We start from the raw sequence: 19,481 nt of genomic DNA, 5'->3' as shown, positions 1-19,481 counted from the left end.
CCTCTCTGACCTCTAGGTCATCAGGCTGCTGATTATACTCCCTCTCCTCCCTCTAGGTCATCAGGCTGCTGATTATACTCCCTCTCCTCCCTCTAGGTCATCAGGCTGCTGATTATCCTCCCTCTAGGTCATCAGGCTGCTGGTTATCCTCCCTCTCTGACCTCTAGGTCATCAGGCTGCTGATTATCCTCCCTCTCCTCCCTCTAGGTCATCAGGCTGCTGATTATACTCCCTCTCCTTCCTCTAGGTCATCAGGCTGCTGATTATCCTCCCTCTCCTCCCTCTAGGTCATCAGGCTGCTGATTATCCTCCCTCTCCTCCCTCTAGGTCATCAGGCTGCTGATTATCCTCCCTCTCCTCCCTCTAGGTCATCAGGCTGCTGATTATACTCCCTCTCCTCCCTCTAGGTCATCAGGCTGCTGATTATACTCCCTCTCTGACCTCTAGGTCATCAGACTGCTGATTATACTCCCTCTCCTTCCTCTAGGTCATCAGGCTGCTGATTATCCTCCCTCTCTGACCTCTAGGTCATCAGGCTGCTGATTATACTCCCTCTCCTCCCTCTAGGTCATCAGACTGCTGATTATCCTCCCTCTCCTCCCTCTAGGTCATCAGACTGCTGATTATCCTCCCTCTCCTCCCTCTAGGTCATCAGGCTGCTGATTATACTCCCTCTCCTCCCTCTAGGTCATCAGGCTGCTGATTATCCTCCCTCTCTGTCCTCTAGGTCATCAGGCTGCTGATTATACTCCCTCTCCTTCCTCTAGGTCATCAGGCTGCTGATTATACTCCCTCTCCTCCCTCTAGGTCATCAGGCTGCTGATTATCCTCCCTCTCCTCCCTCTAGGTCATCAGGCTGCTGATTATACTCCCTCTCCTTCCTCTAGGTCATCAGGCTGCTGATTATCCTCCCTCTCCTCCCTCTAGGTCATCAGGCTGCTGATTATCCTCCCTCTCCTCCCTCTAGGTCATCAGGCTGCTGATTATCCTCCCTCTCCTCCCTCTAGGTCATCAGGCTGCTGATTATCCTCCCTCTCTGACCTCTAGGTCATCAGACTGCTGGTTATACTCCCTCTCTGACCTCTAGGTCATCAGGCTGCTGATTATCCTCCCTCTCCTCCCTCTAGGTCATCAGGCTGCTGATTATCCTCCCTCTCTGACCTCTAGGTCATCAGGCTGCTGATTATACTCCCTCTCTGACCTCTAGGTCATCAGGCTGCTGATTATCCTCCCTCTCCTCCCTCTAGGTCATCAGGCTGCTGATTATACTCCCTCTCCTCCCTCTAGGTCATCAGGCTGCTGATTATCCTCCCTCTCTGACCTCTAGGTCATCAGGCTGCTGATTATCCTCCCTCTCTGACCTCTAGGTCATCAGGCTGCTGATTATCCTCCCTCTCTGACCTCTAGGTCATCAGGCTGCTGATTATCCTCCCTCTCCTCCCTCTAGGTCATCAGGCTGCTGATTATCCTCCCTCTCCTTCCTCTAGGTCATCAGGCTGCTGATTATCCTCCCTCTCCTCCCTCTAGGTCATCAGACTGCTGATTATCCTCCCTCTCTGACCTCTAGGTCATCAGGCTGCTGATTATCCTAACTCTCTGACCTCTAGGTCATCAGGCTGCTGATTATCCTCCCTCTCCTCCCTCTAGGTCATCAGACTGCTGATTATCCTCCCTCTCCTCCCTCTAGGTCATCAGGCTGCTGATTATCCTCCCTCTCCTCCCTCTAGGTCATCAGGCTGCTGATTATCCTCCCTCTCCTCCCTCTAGGTCATCAGGCTGCTGATTATACTCCCTCTCTGACCTCTAGGTCATCAGGCTGCTGATTATACTCCCTCTCTGACCTCTAGGTCATCAGGCTGCTGATTATCCTCCCTCTCCTTCCTCTAGGTCATCAGGCTGCTGATTATACTCCCTCTCTGACCTCTAGGTCATCAGGCTGCTGATTATCCTCCCTCTCCTCCCTCTAGGTCATCAGGCTGCTGATTATCCTCCCTCTCCTTCCTCTAGGTCATCAGACTGCTGATTATACTCCCTCTCCTCCCTCTAGGTCATCAGGCTGCTGATTATCCTCCCTCTCCTCCCTCTAGGTCATCAGGCTGCTGATTATCCTCCCTCTCCTTCCTCTAGGTCATCAGGCTGCTGATTATCCTCCCTCTCTGACCTCTAGGTCATCAGGCTGCTGATTATACTCCCTCTCCTCCCTCTAGGTCATCAGGCTGCTGATTATCCTCCCTCTCCTCCCTCTAGGTCATCAGGCTGCTGATTATCCTCCCTCTCTGACCTCTAGGTCATCAGACTGCTGGTTATACTCCCTCTCTGACCTCTAGGTCATCAGGCTGCTGATTATCCTCCCTCTCCTCCCTCTAGGTCATCAGGCTGCTGATTATCCTCCCTCTCTGACCTCTAGGTCATCAGGCTGCTGATTATACTCCCTCTCTGACCTCTAGGTCATCAGGCTGCTGATTATCCTCCCTCTCTGACCTCTAGGTCATCAGGCTGCTGATTATCCTCCCTCTCCTTCCTCTAGGTCATCAGACTGCTGATTATCCTCCCTCTCCTCCCTCTAGGTCATCAGGCTGCTGATTATACTCCCTCTCTGACCTCTAGGTCATCAGGCTGCTGATTATCCTCCCTCTCCTCCCTCTAGGTCATCAGGCTGCTGATTATACTCCCTCTCTGACCTCTAGGTCATCAGACTGCTGATTATCCTCCCTCTCCTCCCTCTAGGTCATCAGAGTGCTGATTATACTCCCTCTCTGACCTCTAGGTCATCAGACTGCTGATTATCCTCCCTCTCCTTCCTCTAGGTCATCAGGCTGCTGATTATCCTCCCTCTCTGACCTCTAGGTCATCAGGCTGCTGATTATCCTCCCTCTCTGACCTCTAGGTCATCAGGCTGCTGATTATCCTCCCTCTCCTCCCTCTAGGTCATCAGACTGCTGATTATCCTCCCTCTCCTCCCTCTAGGTCATCAGGCTGCTGATTATCCTCCCTCTCCTCCCTCTAGGTCATCAGGCTGCTGATTATCCTCCCTCTCCTCCCTCTAGGTCATCAGGCTGCTGATTATACTCCCTCTCTGACCTCTAGGTCATCAGGCTGCTGATTATACTCCCTCTCTGACCTCTAGGTCATCAGGCTGCTGATTATCCTCCCTCTCCTTCCTCTAGGTCATCAGGCTGCTGATTATACTCCCTCTCTGACCTCTAGGTCATCAGGCTGCTGATTATCCTCCCTCTCCTCCCTCTAGGTCATCAGGCTGCTGATTATCCTCCCTCTCCTTCCTCTAGGTCATCAGACTGCTGATTATACTCCCTCTCCTCCCTCTAGGTCATCAGGCTGCTGATTATCCTCCCTCTCCTCCCTCTAGGTCATCAGGCTGCTGATTATCCTCCCTCTCCTTCCTCTAGGTCATCAGGCTGCTGATTATCCTCCCTCTCTGACCTCTAGGTCATCAGACTGCTGATTATCCTCCCTCTCCTCCCTCTAGGTCATCAGGCTGCTGATTATCCTCCCTCTCCTCCCTCTAGGTCATCAGGCTGCTGATTATCCTCCCTCTCCTCCCTCTAGGTCATCAGGCTGCTGATTATACTCCCTCTCTGACCTCTAGGTCATCAGGCTGCTGATTATACTCCCTCTCTGACCTCTAGGTCATCAGACTGCTGATTATCCTCCCTCTCCTCCCTCTAGGTCATCAGAGTGCTGATTATACTCCCTCTCTGACCTCTAGGTCATCAGACTGCTGATTATCCTCCCTCTCCTTCCTCTAGGTCATCAGGCTGCTGATTATCCTCCCTCTCTGACCTCTAGGTCATCAGGCTGCTGATTATCCTCCCTCTCTGACCTCTAGGTCATCAGGCTGCTGATTATCCTCCCTCTCTGACCTCTAGGTCATCAGGCTGCTGATTATCCTCCCTCTCCTCCCTCTAGGTCATCAGGCTGCTGATTATCCTCCCTCTCCTTCCTCTAGGTCATCAGGCTGCTGATTATCCTCCCTCTCCTCCCTCTAGGTCATCAGGCTGCTGATTATCCTCCCTCTCTGACCTCTAGGTCATCAGGCTGCTGATTATCCTCCCTCTCTGACCTCTAGGTCATCAGGCTGCTGATTATCCTCCCTCTCCTCCCTCTAGGTCATCAGACTGCTGATTATCCTCCCTCTCCTCCCTCTAGGTCATCAGGCTGCTGATTATCCTCCCTCTCCTCCCTCTAGGTCATCAGGCTGCTGATTATCCTCCCTCTCCTCCCTCTAGGTCATCAGGCTGCTGATTATACTCCCTCTCTGACCTCTAGGTCATCAGGCTGCTGATTATACTCCCTCTCTGACCTCTAGGTCATCAGGCTGCTGATTATCCTCCCTCTCCTTCCTCTAGGTCATCAGGCTGCTGATTATACTCCCTCTCTGACCTCTAGGTCATCAGGCTGCTGATTATCCTCCCTCTCCTCCCTCTAGGTCATCAGGCTGCTGATTATCCTCCCTCTCCTTCCTCTAGGTCATCAGACTGCTGATTATACTCCCTCTCTCCTCCCTCTAGGTCATCAGGCTGCTGATTATCCTCCCTCTCCTCCCTCTAGGTCATCAGGCTGCTGATTATCCTCCCTCTCCTTCCTCTAGGTCATCAGGCTGCTGATTATCCTCCCTCTCTGACCTCTAGGTCATCAGGCTGCTGATTATACTCCCTCTCCTCCCTCTAGGTCATCAGGCTGCTGATTATACTCCCTCTCCTCCCTCTAGGTCATCAGGCTGCTGATTATCCTCCCTCTCCTCCCCTCTAGGTCATCAGGCTGCTGATTATCCTCCCTCTCCTGCCTCTAGGTCATCAGGCTGCTGATTATACTCCCTCTCCTCCCTCTAGGTCATCAGGCTGCTGATTATCCTCCCTCTCTGACCTCTAGGTCATCAGGCTGCTGATTATCCTCCCTCTCCTCCCTCTAGGTCATCAGGCTGCTGATTATCCTCCCTCTCCTTCCTCTAGGTCATCAGGCTGCTGATTATCCTCCCTCTCCTCCCTCTAGGTCATCAGGCTGCTGATTATCCTCCCTCTCTGACCTCTAGGTCATCAGGCTGCTGATTATCCTCCCTCTCTGACCTCTAGGTCATCAGGCTGCTGATTATCCTCCCTCTCTGCCCTCTAGGTCATCAGGCTGATGATTATCCTGAACACCTGTCACCTGCGCCTCATGATACTCACCTGGACTCCATCCCTCCTTGACTACCTTCCCTCTATCTGTCACTCCCCTTGGCTCTTTCCTCAGGTGTTATCGACTCTGTTTCATGTCGGTGCTTTGTTTGTGTTTCGTGTTCATTGTTTATTTTATTTATTAAAACAGTCACTCCCTGAACTTGCTTCCCGACTATCAGCGCACTCGTTACACCCTCCCACTTTCTCTTCTCCTTCGACTAAACACTTGAGAGCTCATTGCTAAACTTGGCTCAATCAAGACCACAGGAAGAAACTACAAAAAGGAGAGGAAGGGGAGTGGAGGAGGCTGACACACATGGTCAGTCCTCTGCCAGGAGATGTCTGAGAGGAAGCCAGGGATGGAATGGACACACACACCAGTCTGGACAGTTCAAAAGGAAGCAATGTGTGGGAACTGTCAGGATTCACCACTCTCTTGACTATCTGTGAGATGTTTTAGTTTACATTCCACTGCCTCCCAAAACCCAGGTTGACCAGTAGTGAGATGCACGTCTGCGAGACACAATAGACAGTAGGTGGTAGAACTCAGACAGACAGAGTAGGTGGTAGAACTCAGACAGACAGAGAAGGAGGTAGAACTCAGACAGACAGAGTAGGAGGTAGAACTCAGACAGACAGACAGAGTAGGTGGTAGAACTCAGACAGACAGAGTAGGTGGTAGAACTCAGACAGACGGAGTAGGTGGTAGAACTCAGACAGACAGAGTAGGTGGTAGAACTCAGACAGACAGAGTAGGTGGTAGAACTCAGACAGACAGAGTAGGCGGTAGAACTCAGACAGACAGAGTAGGAGGTAGAACTCAGACAGACAGAGAAAGAGGTAGAACTCAGACAGACGGAGTAGGCGGTAGAACTCAGACAGACAGAGTAGGAGGTAGAACTCAGACAGACAGAGTAGGAGGTAGAACTCAGACAGACAGAGAAGGAGGTAGAACTCAGACAGACGGAGAAGGAGGTAGAACTCAGACAGACAGAGTAGGTGGTAGAACTCAGACAGACAGACAGAGTAGGCTGGTAGAACTCAGACAGACAGAGAAGGAGGTAGAACTCAGACAGACAGAGAAGGAGGTAGAACTCAGACAGACGGAGAAGGAGGGAGAACTCAGACAGACAGAGTAGTAGGTAGAACTAGGACAGACAGAGTAGGAGGTAGAACTCAGACAGACAGAGTAGGTTGGTAGAACTCAGACAGACAGAGTAGGAGGTAGAACTCAGACAGACAGAGTAGGTGGTAGAACTCAGACAGACAGAGTAGGAGGTAGAACTCAGACAGACAGATTAGGTGGTAGAACTCAGACAGACAGAGAAGGAGGTAGAACTCAGACAGACAGAGAAGGAGGTAGAACTCAGACAGACAGAGAAGGAGGTAGAACTCAGACAGACGGAGTAGTAGGTAGAACTAGGACAGACAGAGTAGGAGGTAGAACTCAGACAGACAGAGAAGGAGGTAGAACTCAGACAGACAGAGAAGGAGGTAGAACTCAGACAGACGGAGTAGTAGGTAGAACTAGGACAGACAGAGTAGGAGGTAGAACTTGGACAGACAGAGTAGGAGGTAGAACTCAGACAGACGGAGAAGGAGGTAGAACTCAGACAGACGGAGTAGTAGGTAGAACTTGGACAGACAGAGTAGGAGGTAGAACTCAGACAGACAGAGAAGGAGGTAGAGCTCAACAGACGAGTAGTAGGTAGAACTTGGACAGACAGAGTAGGAGGTAGAACTCAGACAGACAGAGAAGGAGGTAGAACTCAGACAGACAGAGTAGGAGGTAGAACTCAGACAGACGGAGTAGTAGGTAGAACTAGGACAGACAGAGTAGGTGGTAGAACTCAGACAGACGGAGTAGTAGGTAGAACTAGGACAGACAGAGTAGGAGGTAGAACTTGGACAGACAGAGTAGGAGGTAGAACTCAGACAGACGGAGAAGGAGGTAGAACTCAGACAGACGGAGTAGTAGGTAGAACTTGGACAGACAGAGTAGGAGGTAGAACTCAGACAGACAGAGAAGGAGGTAGAACTCAGACAGACAGAGAAGGAGGTAGAACTCAGACAGACGGAGTAGTAGGTAGAACTAGGACAGACAGAGTAGGAGGTAGAACTCAGACAGACGGAGTAGTAGGTAGAACTAGGACAGACAGAGTAGGAGGTAGAACTTGGACAGACAGAGTAGGAGGTAGAACTCAGACAGACGGAGAAGGAGGTAGAACTCAGACAGACGGAGTAGTAGGTAGAACTTGGACAGACAGAGTAGGAGGTAGAACTCAGACAGACAGAGAAGGAGGTAGAGCTCAGACAGACGGAGTAGTAGGTAGAACTTGGACAGACAGAGTAGGAGGTAGAACTCAGACAGACAGAGAAGGAGGTAGAGCTCAGACAGACGGAGTAGGAGGTAGAACTCAGACAGACGGAGTAGGTGAACACAGGAGCTAGATCGTGATACTCGGGAGGAACTGATTACAGGTCCGGAGGTTCTGGAATGAACTGGGGCACAGACAAGCCCGGGGGAAGGGCAGAATGTAAACAATTAGAGTGACAAAACGAACTCCAAGTGGTTACCTTTCCGGCGGTCCAGTCAATCTGTGGGTTGTGTAGCTTTAACCATGGATGGCCAAGAACCAGGGTAGATTAAGGACAGTCGATTATGTGGAAACTGATCTTTTCCTGGTGATTTCCAGAGAGATGCAGGATGACAAAGACGGGCGAGGGGCTGTCCATTGGCATCGAGGGGTGAATCGAGTGGGACAGTGTCCAGGCCCAACTGGGTAACGACATCTCGGTCCAGGAAGCTCTCATCGGCGCCCAAATCGATGAGAGCAGACAGAGGAAAAGCCTGGCTTTGCCACACAAGGTTGCCTTGAAGCAGGGGTCTGGGGGAAGATGGGCGGGCGATTTGGCTCAACAGTATAACCCCCACTACTGCCGAGACCCCAGTTTTGCTGGACACAGGGAACAAGTGGAGACAAAGTGACCAACCTGGCCACAGTATAGGCAGCTCCTAGCGCCGATTCATCATCGCCTCTCCTCTGGAGAGAGATGGGCCCGGCCGAGCTGCATGGGTTCAGCAACCCTACCTACCCTCTCCCTCCGACGCTCACAGAGACGATTGTCGATGCGGATAGCGAGAGATGACTTCATCAAGTCCATCAGGCTCATCCCTGGACACCAACTCGTCCTTGAGGGTCTCAGTGAGCGTGTTCCGGAATGCTCCCCGAAGGGGCTCCTTATTCCAGCCGCTCTCAGTGGTGAGGGTGTGAAACTCACATGCCATCTCAGCAACACTATGGGAGCCTTGACGGAGGGATAGGAGTCCTTACCGCAGACCGGGTGGTCGAAGACTTTCTTAATCTACTCCGTGAATCTGGAGTAGGATAAGCAGATGGGGGACTGTCTCTCCCTCACTGCCGTGGCCCAGGAAAGCGCTGCTCCATGGAGTCAGCCAATCAGAAAGGAAATATTGGCCCGTTCGCTAGCATAAGAGTAGGGCTGTTGCTCAAATACATGTGAACATTGTACCAAAAAGGCTCTGCAAGCTTCGAGGTTGCCATCGTAACCTCGTTGGTAAACTTGGCTCAATCAAGACCACAGGAAGAAACTACAAAAAGGCCTTGGCCGACGAGGGTTGAGTAGCAGTCTGCTGGGTTCATCTCTTTGGCCAGATCGTACTGTTACTCGGAGTGGAACAGGGGAACCCAAGAGCAGACTCAGACAAGGAGACTGGGATGAAATAACCAAGATATTTACTGAAAAACAAGGGGGACATGGAGGCTGGAGCGAGAGGGGTTGAGACAGGGTAAGCAGGTCCAGAGGGGAATCCAGGACAGAGTAGCAGGAAGACGAGACGTGGGGCAGGAGACAGGGACCAGAGTCAGAGCGGGCAGAACTGTAGCAGAGAGGAAAACAGGCACAACAGGATCTGAATAGTAACAAACGGCTAGAAAACGTAGACCGACTGAGCAGAGATTACGATCTGGCCGCGTGGAAGTGGCAGGGCTGAGTATTTGTAGAGGTCTGGTCTGGTTGCTCTGAAACAGTAGCAGTACTCACAGGTCTGGTTACTCTGAAACAGTAGCAGTACTCACAGGTCTGGTTGCTCTGAAACAGTAGCTGTACTCACAGGTCTTGTTGCTCTAAAACAGTAGCTGTACTCACAGGTCTTGTTGCTCTGATACAGTAGCAGTACTCACAGGTCTGGTTGCTATGATACAGTAGCAGTACTCACAGGTCTGGTTGCTATGATACAGTAGCCGTACTCACAGGTCTGGTTACTCTGATACAGTAGCAGTACTCACAGGTCTGGTTGCTATGATACAGTAGCAGTACTCACAGGTCTGGTTACTCTGATACAGTAGCAGTACTCACAGGTCTGGTTGCTATGATACAGTAGCAGTACTCACAGGTCTGGTTGCTCTGATACAGTAGCAGTACTCACAGGTCTGGTTACTCTGATACAGTAGCAGTACTCACAGGTCTGGTTGCTATGATACAGTAGCAGTACTCACAGGTCTGGTTGCTCTGAAACAGTAGCAGTACTCACAGGTCTGGTTACTCTGATACAGTAGCAGTACTCACAGGTCTTGTTGCTCTGATACAGTAGCAGTACTCACAGGTCTGGTTGCTATGATACAGTAGCAGTACTCACAGGTCTGGTTGCTCTGATACAGTAGCAGTACTCACAGGTCTGGTTACTCTGATACAGTAGCAGTACTCACAGGTCTGGTTGCTCTGATACAGTAGCAGTACTCACAGGTCTGGTTGCTCTGATACAGTAGCAGTACTCACAGGTCTGGTTGCTATGATACAGTAGCAGTACTCACAGGTCTGGTTGCTATGATACAGTAGCAGTACTCACAGGTCTGGTTACTCTGATACAGTAGCAGTACTCACAGGTCTGGTTGCTTTTATACAGTAGCAGTACTCACAGGTCTGGTTGCTCTGATACAGTAGCAGTACTCACAGGTCTGGTTGCTATGATACAGTAGCAGTACTCACAGGTCTGGTTGCTCTGATACAGTAGCAGTACTCACAGGTCTGGTTGCTTTAATACAGTAGCAGTACTCACAGGTCTGGTTGCTCTGATACAGTAGCAGTACTCACAGGTCTGGTTACTCTGATATAGTAGCCGTACTCACAGGTCTGGTTGCGCTTGAAGGTCCTGTGTGACTCGTGCCACATGGTTGTACAGTCCTCCTGCAGCTTGTAGAAGCGGTTCTTCTTCCAGGAGGAGGACCTCACCTTCAGCAGCTCTCCTCCCACCAGCAAGAACCGCAGGTCCACATCTCCCTCTAACCCTAGTGGGGTCACACAGAGGTCAGAGGTCAGACAAACACAAACCCTCACCCTAACTTTCAGCAGCTCTCCCCCCACCAGCAAGAACCGCAGGTCCACATCTCCCTCTAACCCTAGTGGGGTCACACAGAGGTCAGAGGCAGATGGACTCTTCACAACTACTGTAACCATGGTAAACCCATCTGGAATGTTACTAAAGGAAGCCATTTTGCATTTCTGTGTTGGTATGGAGCGGTGTGGTTTTGGAATTGTGGTGAAGGGTGTATACTGTAAAAGCAGCTGATTTTCCATCAGAACTATGCTTTCGCAATGATCTCACCAGGGGCTGCTTACAACACGTGTGTGTGTGTGTGTGTGTTGTTTGCATGTGTTTGTGTGTTCGTGGTTGCAACCACACTTCTGCAAAGCATCCAGTGTAGAACATCTGAGACAAACATTCCAGGTCAGTCGAGTCAGACAGGAAGTGAAAGCAAAAGGACCCCTGCACCCTAAATGTTTTCCTCGCTACCACTCAAGTTAGACTCTGAAAATGAAAGATGGTGTGGTACACCGAGCAGCGGGAGTTAGAGGCAGCAGTCAGCGGGCAGGACTAGGCTGGACTGGACTAGGCTGGACTAGGCTGGTCTGGACTAGACTGGACTGGTCTGGGCTGGACTAGGCTGGACTGGACTAGGCTGGACTAGGCTGGACTGGACTAGACTGGCCTGGGCTGGACTAGGCTGGACTGGCCTGGACTAGGCTGGACTGGTCTGGACTAGACTAGGCTGGACTGGTCTGGGCTGGACTAGGCTGGACTAGGCTGGACTGGCCTGGGCTGGCCTGGGTTGGACTAGACTGGACTATGCTAGACTAGGCTGGACTAGACTGGGCTGGACTTGTCTGGGCTGGACTAGGCTGGACTAGGCTGGACTGGTCTGGACTGGCCTGGGCTGGACTAGGCTGAAGTAGGCTGGACTGGCCTGGGCTGGACTAGGCTGGACTAGCCTGGGCTGGGCTGGACTGGCCTGGACTAGGCTGGACTAGCCTGGGCTGGACTGGACTAGGCTGGGCTGGCCTGGGCTGGACTAGGCTGGGCTGGGCGGTCCACATTCAGAACCTCCCTGTCAGTGCTCACCACTCCTGGGCTGGGCTGGACTGGCCTGGGCTGGGCTGGACTAGGCTGGACTGGCCTTGGCTGGGCTGGACTGGACCGGGCGGTCCACATTCAGAACCTCCCTGTCAGCCACTCCTGGGGCGTGGGCACAACGACAACATTGTAGACATTTTTACAAGGTCCCGCAACAGACTGACAGAGGCTGTTTATGAATCTAGCTGTTATGGATTCCGGGAGGAGGAGGAGGAAGGCTGGGCACTGGGAAATAACTGAGTGCTTCAGACTGCCTCTGTAGGGTATTGGAGCGTAGCCTCAATTCACTCAGTAGCTCTGTTGTTGTTGACTTGTATGATCACAAGGCTGCTCACTCCTGACCTATACCATTATAAACACAAAACATGAGTTTAGATGAGCTAGTATTGGTCTAATTTCTTTATCTATCATTCAGTCTTTTCCTGTGTTTCAAAATGCATACTTGTGTTCTATCTAGAGTGTATAGCGAGTACAGAAGCTAACTGTCATTTTACAAATGTGATCCCAAACCTCCCTTACCAAAATTAATTTGCTGTGGCAAATTTGCTACAAACTAAATAGTGTGCCACAAAATGTTGCCAAAATGTTTGCAAATGTTTGCCACTAGTGGTGAATTTGCAGCAAACCTTTTGGCAACAACCACCCTGTCAGGTCTCAGGTGGTTGTTGCCATTTGGACAGAGGTTATTTTCTGTCAAACACTTCTCTCGAGATTCTATTTGTATCTGTGGCAAACCTGTGGCAACAACATTTATTGCCACTGGTGGCAAACAGTTTACCAGAAGGCATTTCTGGTGAACACATGAGTTCCAAGACCTGTAACCGTTTACGACCATCTGTTGTAAATGAAAACCAAGAGATTTACCTACCAAAGTTGTCCCGTGAGAGTCTAAGTTATTAATTCATTAAACTTTCTTAATAAACTTTAAAATGTGTTCGCTAATTGATGCCTGGTTAGCAAGGTCATGTTTTATGGGATAGAGTGAAACACATGTTGTTGCTATACCAGTTTCAATCTGTCAGTGCCACTGACATCTTAGAAAGACAGAAAGGTATTCACCCACAAATGTAAGTGGTTTAAAATATCAGGCAAATCATTAGTTAGCTAGCTAGCTATCACATTAAATGTGTTAACAGTATGATAGATAACGGTAGCTAGCTAGCTATCACATTAAATGTGTTAACAGTATGATAGATAACGGTAGCTAGCTAGCTATCACATTAAATGTGTTAACAGTATGATAGATAACGGTAGCTAGCTAGCTATCACATTAAATGTGTTAACAGTATGATAGATAACGGTAGCTAGCTAGCTAAGACCTTTATGCATGTCAATATGCTAGTGTCACAGTTCAGTAGCATGTTAGCTAGCACAACAGCTAAGGTAGCATGTTAGCTAGCACAACAGCTAAGGTAGCATGTTAGCTAGCACAACAGCTAAGGTAGCTAGCAACAATACGAGTTGATTTGATATCAAAGCAAAATGTCACATGGATACCCTTCCCCTACCCTTCCCACGGTGTTGGAAAAGGCTCCATCGAAGACCTTGTACTCACTCATAACACTGACTGTATCGTCTTCAAGCTTGATAAGGTAAGTAAATGCACGTATTACTCTCATAAATATAGCAGATACTTTCAATCTTTCTAAAAAATGGATATTGCATTGCTCATGTTGTGCTTTCTTTCTTTCATTTCACTGTGAGGTCTACTACACCTGTTGTATTCGACGCATGTGACAAATAACATTTGATTTCAGCTGATTTTGATTTGAAATAGCCAGATATACTACAAGCCAAGTATCTGTACAGATTTCCTATCTTTTCATTCAAAATCGAGCAGCCAGTTCTTGTTATAAACCACACGTACACAGAGGGAACACTCTCTGGACAGAGGGAACACTCTCTGGGAAGAGGGAACACTCTCTGGGCAGAGGGAACACTCTCTGGGCAGAGGGAACACTCTCTGGGAAGAGGAAACACTCTCTGGGAAGAGGGAACACTCTCTGGGCAGAGGAAACACTCTCTGGGAAGAGGGAACACTCTCTGGGAAGAGGGAACACTCTCTGGGAAGAGGGAACACTCTCTGGGCAGAGGGAACACTCTCTGGGAAGAGGGAACACTCTCTGGGAAGAGGGAACACTCTCTGGGCAGAGGGAACACTCTCTGGGAAGAGGAAACACTCTCTGGGAAGAGGGAACACTCTCTGGGAAGAGGGAACACTCTCTGGGAAGAGGGAACACTCTCTGGGCAGAGGAAACACTCTCTGGGAAGAGGGAACACTCTCTGGGAAGAGGAAACACTCTCTGGGAAGAGGAAACACTCTCTGGACAGAGGGAACACTCTCTGGACAGAGGAAACACTCTCTGGGAAGAGGGAACACTCTCTGGGCAGAGGGAACACTCTCTGGGCAGAGGAAACTAAGTGACATCTTGACCAGTTGTGATTGGTCCAGAACTGTTACTGGGTGGCACCTTGACCCAGCAGTCGTCACCTTCTCAGGACTCGGCCACACCCAAACAAGTACATGACGAATCTGTGACACAAGCAACACCCGTTCTACCAGTCACATTCTGTTAAAGGTACCATGTCGTGTTAGGCCTCACTCCCCCCTATCTGAGATATCTACTGCAGCCCTCATCCTCCACATACAACACCCGTTCACTCCCCCCTATCTGAGATATCTACTGCAGCCCTCATCCTCCACATACAACACCCGTTCACTCCTCCCTATCTGAGATATCTACTGCAGCCCTCATCCTCCACATACAACACCCGTTCTACCAGTCACATTCTGTTAAAGGTCCCCAAAGTACAAACATCCCTGGGTCGCTCCTCTTTTCAGTTCGCTGCAGCTAGCGACTGGAACGAGCTGCAACAAACACTCAAACTGGACAGTTTTATCTCCATCTCTTCATTCAAAGACTTAATCATGGACACTCTTACTGACAGTTGTGGCTGCTTTGTGTGATGTATTGTTGTCTCTACCTTCTTGCCCTTTGTGCTGTTGTCTGAGCCCAATAATGTTTGTACCATGTTTTGTGCTTCTACCATGTTGTGTTGCTACCATGTTGTGCTTCTACCATGTTGTTCTTCTACCATGTTGTGTTGCTACCATGTTGTGTTTCTACCATGTTGTGTTTCTACCATGTTGTGTTGCTACCATGTTGTGTTTCTACCATGCTGTGTTTCTACCATGCTGTGTTGTTATGTTGTGTTGCTACCATGTTGTGTTTCTACCATGTTGTGATGCTACCATGTTGTTCTGCTACCATTTTGTTCTGCTACCATGTTGTGATGCTACCATGCTTTGTTGTTATGTTGTGTTGCTACCATGTTGTGTTGCTACCATGTTGTGTTGCTACCATGTTGTGTTGCTACCATGTTGTGTTTCTACCATGTTGTGTTTCTACCATGTTGTGTTGCTACCATGTTGTTGTTATGTTGTGTTGCTACCATGCTGTGTTGCTACCATGTTGTGTTTCTACCATGTTGTGTTGCTACCATGCTGTGTTGCTACCATGTTGTTGTTATGTTGTGTTGCTACCATGCTGTGTTGTTGTCTTAGGTCTCTCCTTATGTAGTGTTGTGTTGTCTCTCTTGTTGTGATGTGTGTTTTGTCCTAAATTTATATTGCATTTATTTATTCATATTAATCCCAGCCCCCATCCTCGCAGGAGGCCTTTTGCCTTTTGGTAGGTCGTAATTGTAAATAAGAATTTGTTCTTAACTGACTTGACTAGTTAAATGAAGGTTAAATAAATAAAATAAACATTTAATATTAAGGTACACAAAAGTGTCTTCAAATGAATGGATTTGGCTATTTCAGCCACACCCGTTGTTGACAGGTTTATAAAAATCGAGCACACAGCCATTCAATCTCCATAGACAAACATTGGCAGTAGAATGGCCTTGCTGAAGAGCTCAGTGACTTCAAACGTGGCATTGTCATAGGATGCCACCTTTCCAACAAGTCAGTTCATCAAATTTCTGCCCTTCTAGAGCTTCCCCGGTCAACTGCAAGTGTTGTTATTATGAAGTGGAAGTCTTGGAGCAACAACGGCTCAGCCGCAAAGTGGTAGGCCACACAAGCTCACAGAACGGAACTGCAGAATGCTGTAGTGCGTAAAAATTTCCTCGGTTTCAGCGTTCACTACCGAGTTTCAAACTGCCTCTGAAAGCAACGTTAGCACAAGAACTCTTCGTCGGGAGCTTCATGAAACGGGTTTCCATGGCCGAGCAGCCGCACACAAGCCGAAGATCACCATGCGCAATGCCATTCGTCAGCTGGTGGTGTAAAATGTGCCTGCATTGGACTCTGGAGCAGTGGAAACGTGTTCTCTGGAGTGATGAATCACGCTTCATATCTGGCAGTCCAACGGACTAATCTGGGTTTGGCGGATGCCAGAAGAATGCTACCTGTCCCAATGCACAGTGCCAACTGTAAAGTTTGGTGGAGGAGGAATAATGGTCTGGGGCTGTTTTTCATGGTTCAGTGTAGGCCCCTTAGTTCCAATGAAGGGAAATCTTAACGCTACAGCATGCAATGACATTCTAGACGATTCTGTGCTTCCAACTTTGTGGCAACAGTTTGGGGAAGGCCGTTTCCTGTTTCAGCATGACAATGTCCCCGTTCACAAAGCGAGGTCTATACAGAAATGGTTTGTCGAGATCGTGTGGAAGAACTTGACTGGCCTGCACAGAGACCTGACCTCAACCCCATTGAACACCTTTTGGATGAATTGGAACGCAGACTGCGAGCCAGGCCTAATCGCCCAACATCAGTGCCCGACCTCACTAATGCTCTTGTGGCTGAATGGAAGCAAGTCCCCGCAGCAATATTCCAACATCTAGTGGAAAGCCTTCCCAGAAGAGTGGAGGCTGTTATAGCAGCAATGTTCCAACATCTAGTGGAAAGCCTTCCCAGAAGAGTGGAGGCTGTTATAGCAGCAATGTTCCAACATCTAGTGGAAAGCCTTCCCAGAAGAGTGGAGGCTGTTATAGCAGCAATGTTCCAACATCTAGTGGAAATCCTTCCCAGAAGAGTGGAGGCTGTTATAGCAGCAAAGGGGGGACCAACTCCATATTAATGCCCATGGTTTTGGAATGAGATGTTCGACAAACAGGTGTCCACATACTTTTGTAGTGTATCTTTACTTTTACTCAGGTACGACAATTGCGAACGTTTTCCACCATCAACGCCACAGTCTAATTATTGAGAGTCGGGTTGATCACCGTTACCTTACAAGGCATCTAGAGGAGGGTGGAGTTGTTGTGAATTAGTACCACCTCCATACTTACAGTAGTTCTGAAAAGACCAAAAGATTCAGATCCATAAACCTGGTACCGGCCATACATAACCTCTGACCTCTGACCTGAAACTGTGCATTATAACTCCACCTGAAAAACGCCCATCATTTACCTTTTTACGGTGACAATAACGCCTTTATTTGCTGTATACTGTATACTTTTATACTTTTTTACTTTTCCACATCCGGGCTTCTTCACCTACGAGATCGTCTGAGACCAGCCACCCAGACAGTTGATAAAACTGTGGGTTTATCCAACGAAGAACTTCTGCACAAACTGTCAGAAACCGTCTCAGGGAAGCTCATCTGCGTGTTCGTCGTCCTCACCAGGGTCGTGACCTGACTGCAGTTCGGCGTCGTAACCGACTTCAGTGGGCAAATGCTCACCTTCGATGGCTACTGGCACGCTGGAGAAGTGTGCTCTTCACGGATTAATCCCAGTTTTAACTGTACTGGGCAGATGGCAGACCACCTCCAATGTCATTTTAGAGAATTTGGCAGTACGTCCAACTGGCCTCACAACCACAGACCACGTGTAGGACGTCGTGTGGGCGAGCCGTTTGCTGATGTCAATGTTGTGAACAGAGTGTCCCATGGTAGCGGTGGGGTTATGGTATTGGGCCCCATGGTGGAGGTGGGGTTATGGTATGGGCCCCATGGTGGAGGTGGGGTTATGGTATGGGCCCCATGGTGGAGGTGGGATTATGGTATTGGGCAGACATAAGCTACGGACAACAAACACAATTTTATTTTTATCGATGGCAATTTGAATGCACAGAGATACCGTGATGAGACCCTGTAGTCCATTGTGGTGCCATTCATCCACCTCCATCACCTCATGTTTCAGCATGATAATGTACAGCCCCATGTCTCAAGGATCTGTACACAATTCCTGGAAGTTGAAAATATCCCAGTTCTTCCGTGGCCTGCATACTCACCAGACATGTCACCCACTGAGCATGTTTGGGATGCTCTGGATCCACGTGTACGACATCTTGTTTCAGTATTCCCATACCCGGGTAAGAGACCTCTTTTTTTAGACAAGCTTTTTTAAAACTGTAATGTTTACATGAATTCTGATTATTTCTAGGGATACACAACATCCTGAAATATATGTAGATATCTTTGTTAGAAAGAATACTATATTTCCCTTGAAGGCTTGATGCTGAATGTAAAAAAAAAACTCACTTTCTCCTACAGTCTAAATATTTTTCAGGTCCATCATGTTTGGCTGTGAATGACGGATAGCATCTCCCATCTATCATATATCCAGGTGCATTGGTTACCCTTCACTACTTATGCTAGTCAGTTATAGGGGCCATATCTGGGCTAACTGATTTTTCATATTGATGAGAGTGTATCAACTCAGTCTAGAGTCAAGAGGAAACAAGCTATTGTCTTGTATTGGTAAGGCCAACCGCATTTAACTTCAATTACATCTGTACAGCTATAACTCTCACATTAAATCCACCTGATTGCTAACTGGGATCGACAGGCTACCTATGCAACAGGTAAACTATCCTTTTGATGGTACAGTGACGTGATTGGGGTGATCGGGTAACTAAGGTGGAGGTAAAGGAAAGCGAAGGTGTGAAGGAAGGAGTTGGCTGCTTGGATGTCTCCTCCCCTCTCTACCTGCCTCCAGACACTAATATCTGATCTGGCTGCACACCAACATTTTGTATAATAAAGCACATTGTTCATCCCACAGGAGAAAGCATTTCCTCTGTTTTTACTTCCAATCATGACTTTCAGACAGAATGTCAAGTGCCCTCGAGACAGGACACTAGACAATCCATCTCAGACAGTCAAACAAATCACATTACCACTCAAGCATGATCACAATGCCTATTGAGGAATGGAATCAAACGGATGTTACCTTGGTACAGGTAGATCATAAAAACATTTCTTTTAAAAAATAGTTTGAAATTGCGCACTTGAGTCATTCTATTGCACTCAAAGAGGTGCCGACTGATCATGCACAGAAGTCGCATCTAACAGATTGTGAAGGTTTTCAACAATATGAACAGATTTCATACCACATTCCATATATCTACAGTTTCAACCTACCATGTTTTTCTGCTTTTCCGTTTGATTCCATCCCAAATTGATCAGATCAGTCCAAAGTTGCAGGTGCGTAAAATCCCCGCAGCAAACGCTCAAGTCTAAGGGTCTCTATGGATAAATGCGAATAGCAAAGCGGTGATAAAAAGCGGTGCGCAGATCTCGCAACATCGGTCCGCTACAAACTTCAGGCTGCTGATGTGATCGAGACAGTGCGTAGCGCTGTCAGTAGCCTGCAGCCAATACCGAGCAGCGCTGTCAGTAGCCTACAGCCAATACCGAGCATGCGCCCTGACCTGCCGCGCAGTCAGTCCACACCAACAGCACAGCCACACCGGTCTGACAGGTCCTCTGTTTGACTCCGCAGCCTGGTCTACACCTCTACATTAAGTTCCTGACATAGGGGACATTCTGATCTGTTGTCCCATTCATATGTATAGTGTCTCTGTGTGTCTGACAATGCTGATTGGCTGAGCTGTTGCAGGTCATGAATACTAGGTT

General features: G+C 48.8%; 1 protein-coding gene across 1 annotated transcript in view; it reads right to left on the bottom strand.

The window, feature by feature from the left end:
* Positions 1–19,253, bottom strand: part of LOC106590697 (1-phosphatidylinositol 4,5-bisphosphate phosphodiesterase delta-1) — an 87,095-nt gene extending 67,842 nt beyond the window's left edge. Inside the window, exons 1-2 of the mRNA XM_045710677.1 lie at positions 18,987–19,253; positions 10,328–10,486 (exon numbers count right to left, since the gene is read on the bottom strand). Coding sequence (XP_045566633.1) covers positions 10,328–10,486; positions 18,987–19,017 — 190 coding nt within the window. The 5' untranslated portion in view covers positions 19,018–19,253. The remainder of the gene's footprint in view (positions 1–10,327; positions 10,487–18,986) is intronic.
* Between the last annotated feature and the right edge of the window lie 228 nt (positions 19,254–19,481).

This window comes from Salmo salar, chromosome ssa29 (genome assembly GCF_905237065.1).
Source record: "Salmo salar chromosome ssa29, Ssal_v3.1, whole genome shotgun sequence".
Taxonomy (NCBI): domain Eukaryota; kingdom Metazoa; phylum Chordata; class Actinopteri; order Salmoniformes; family Salmonidae; genus Salmo; species Salmo salar.
This window is presented reverse-complemented; position numbering and strand designations above follow the sequence as displayed.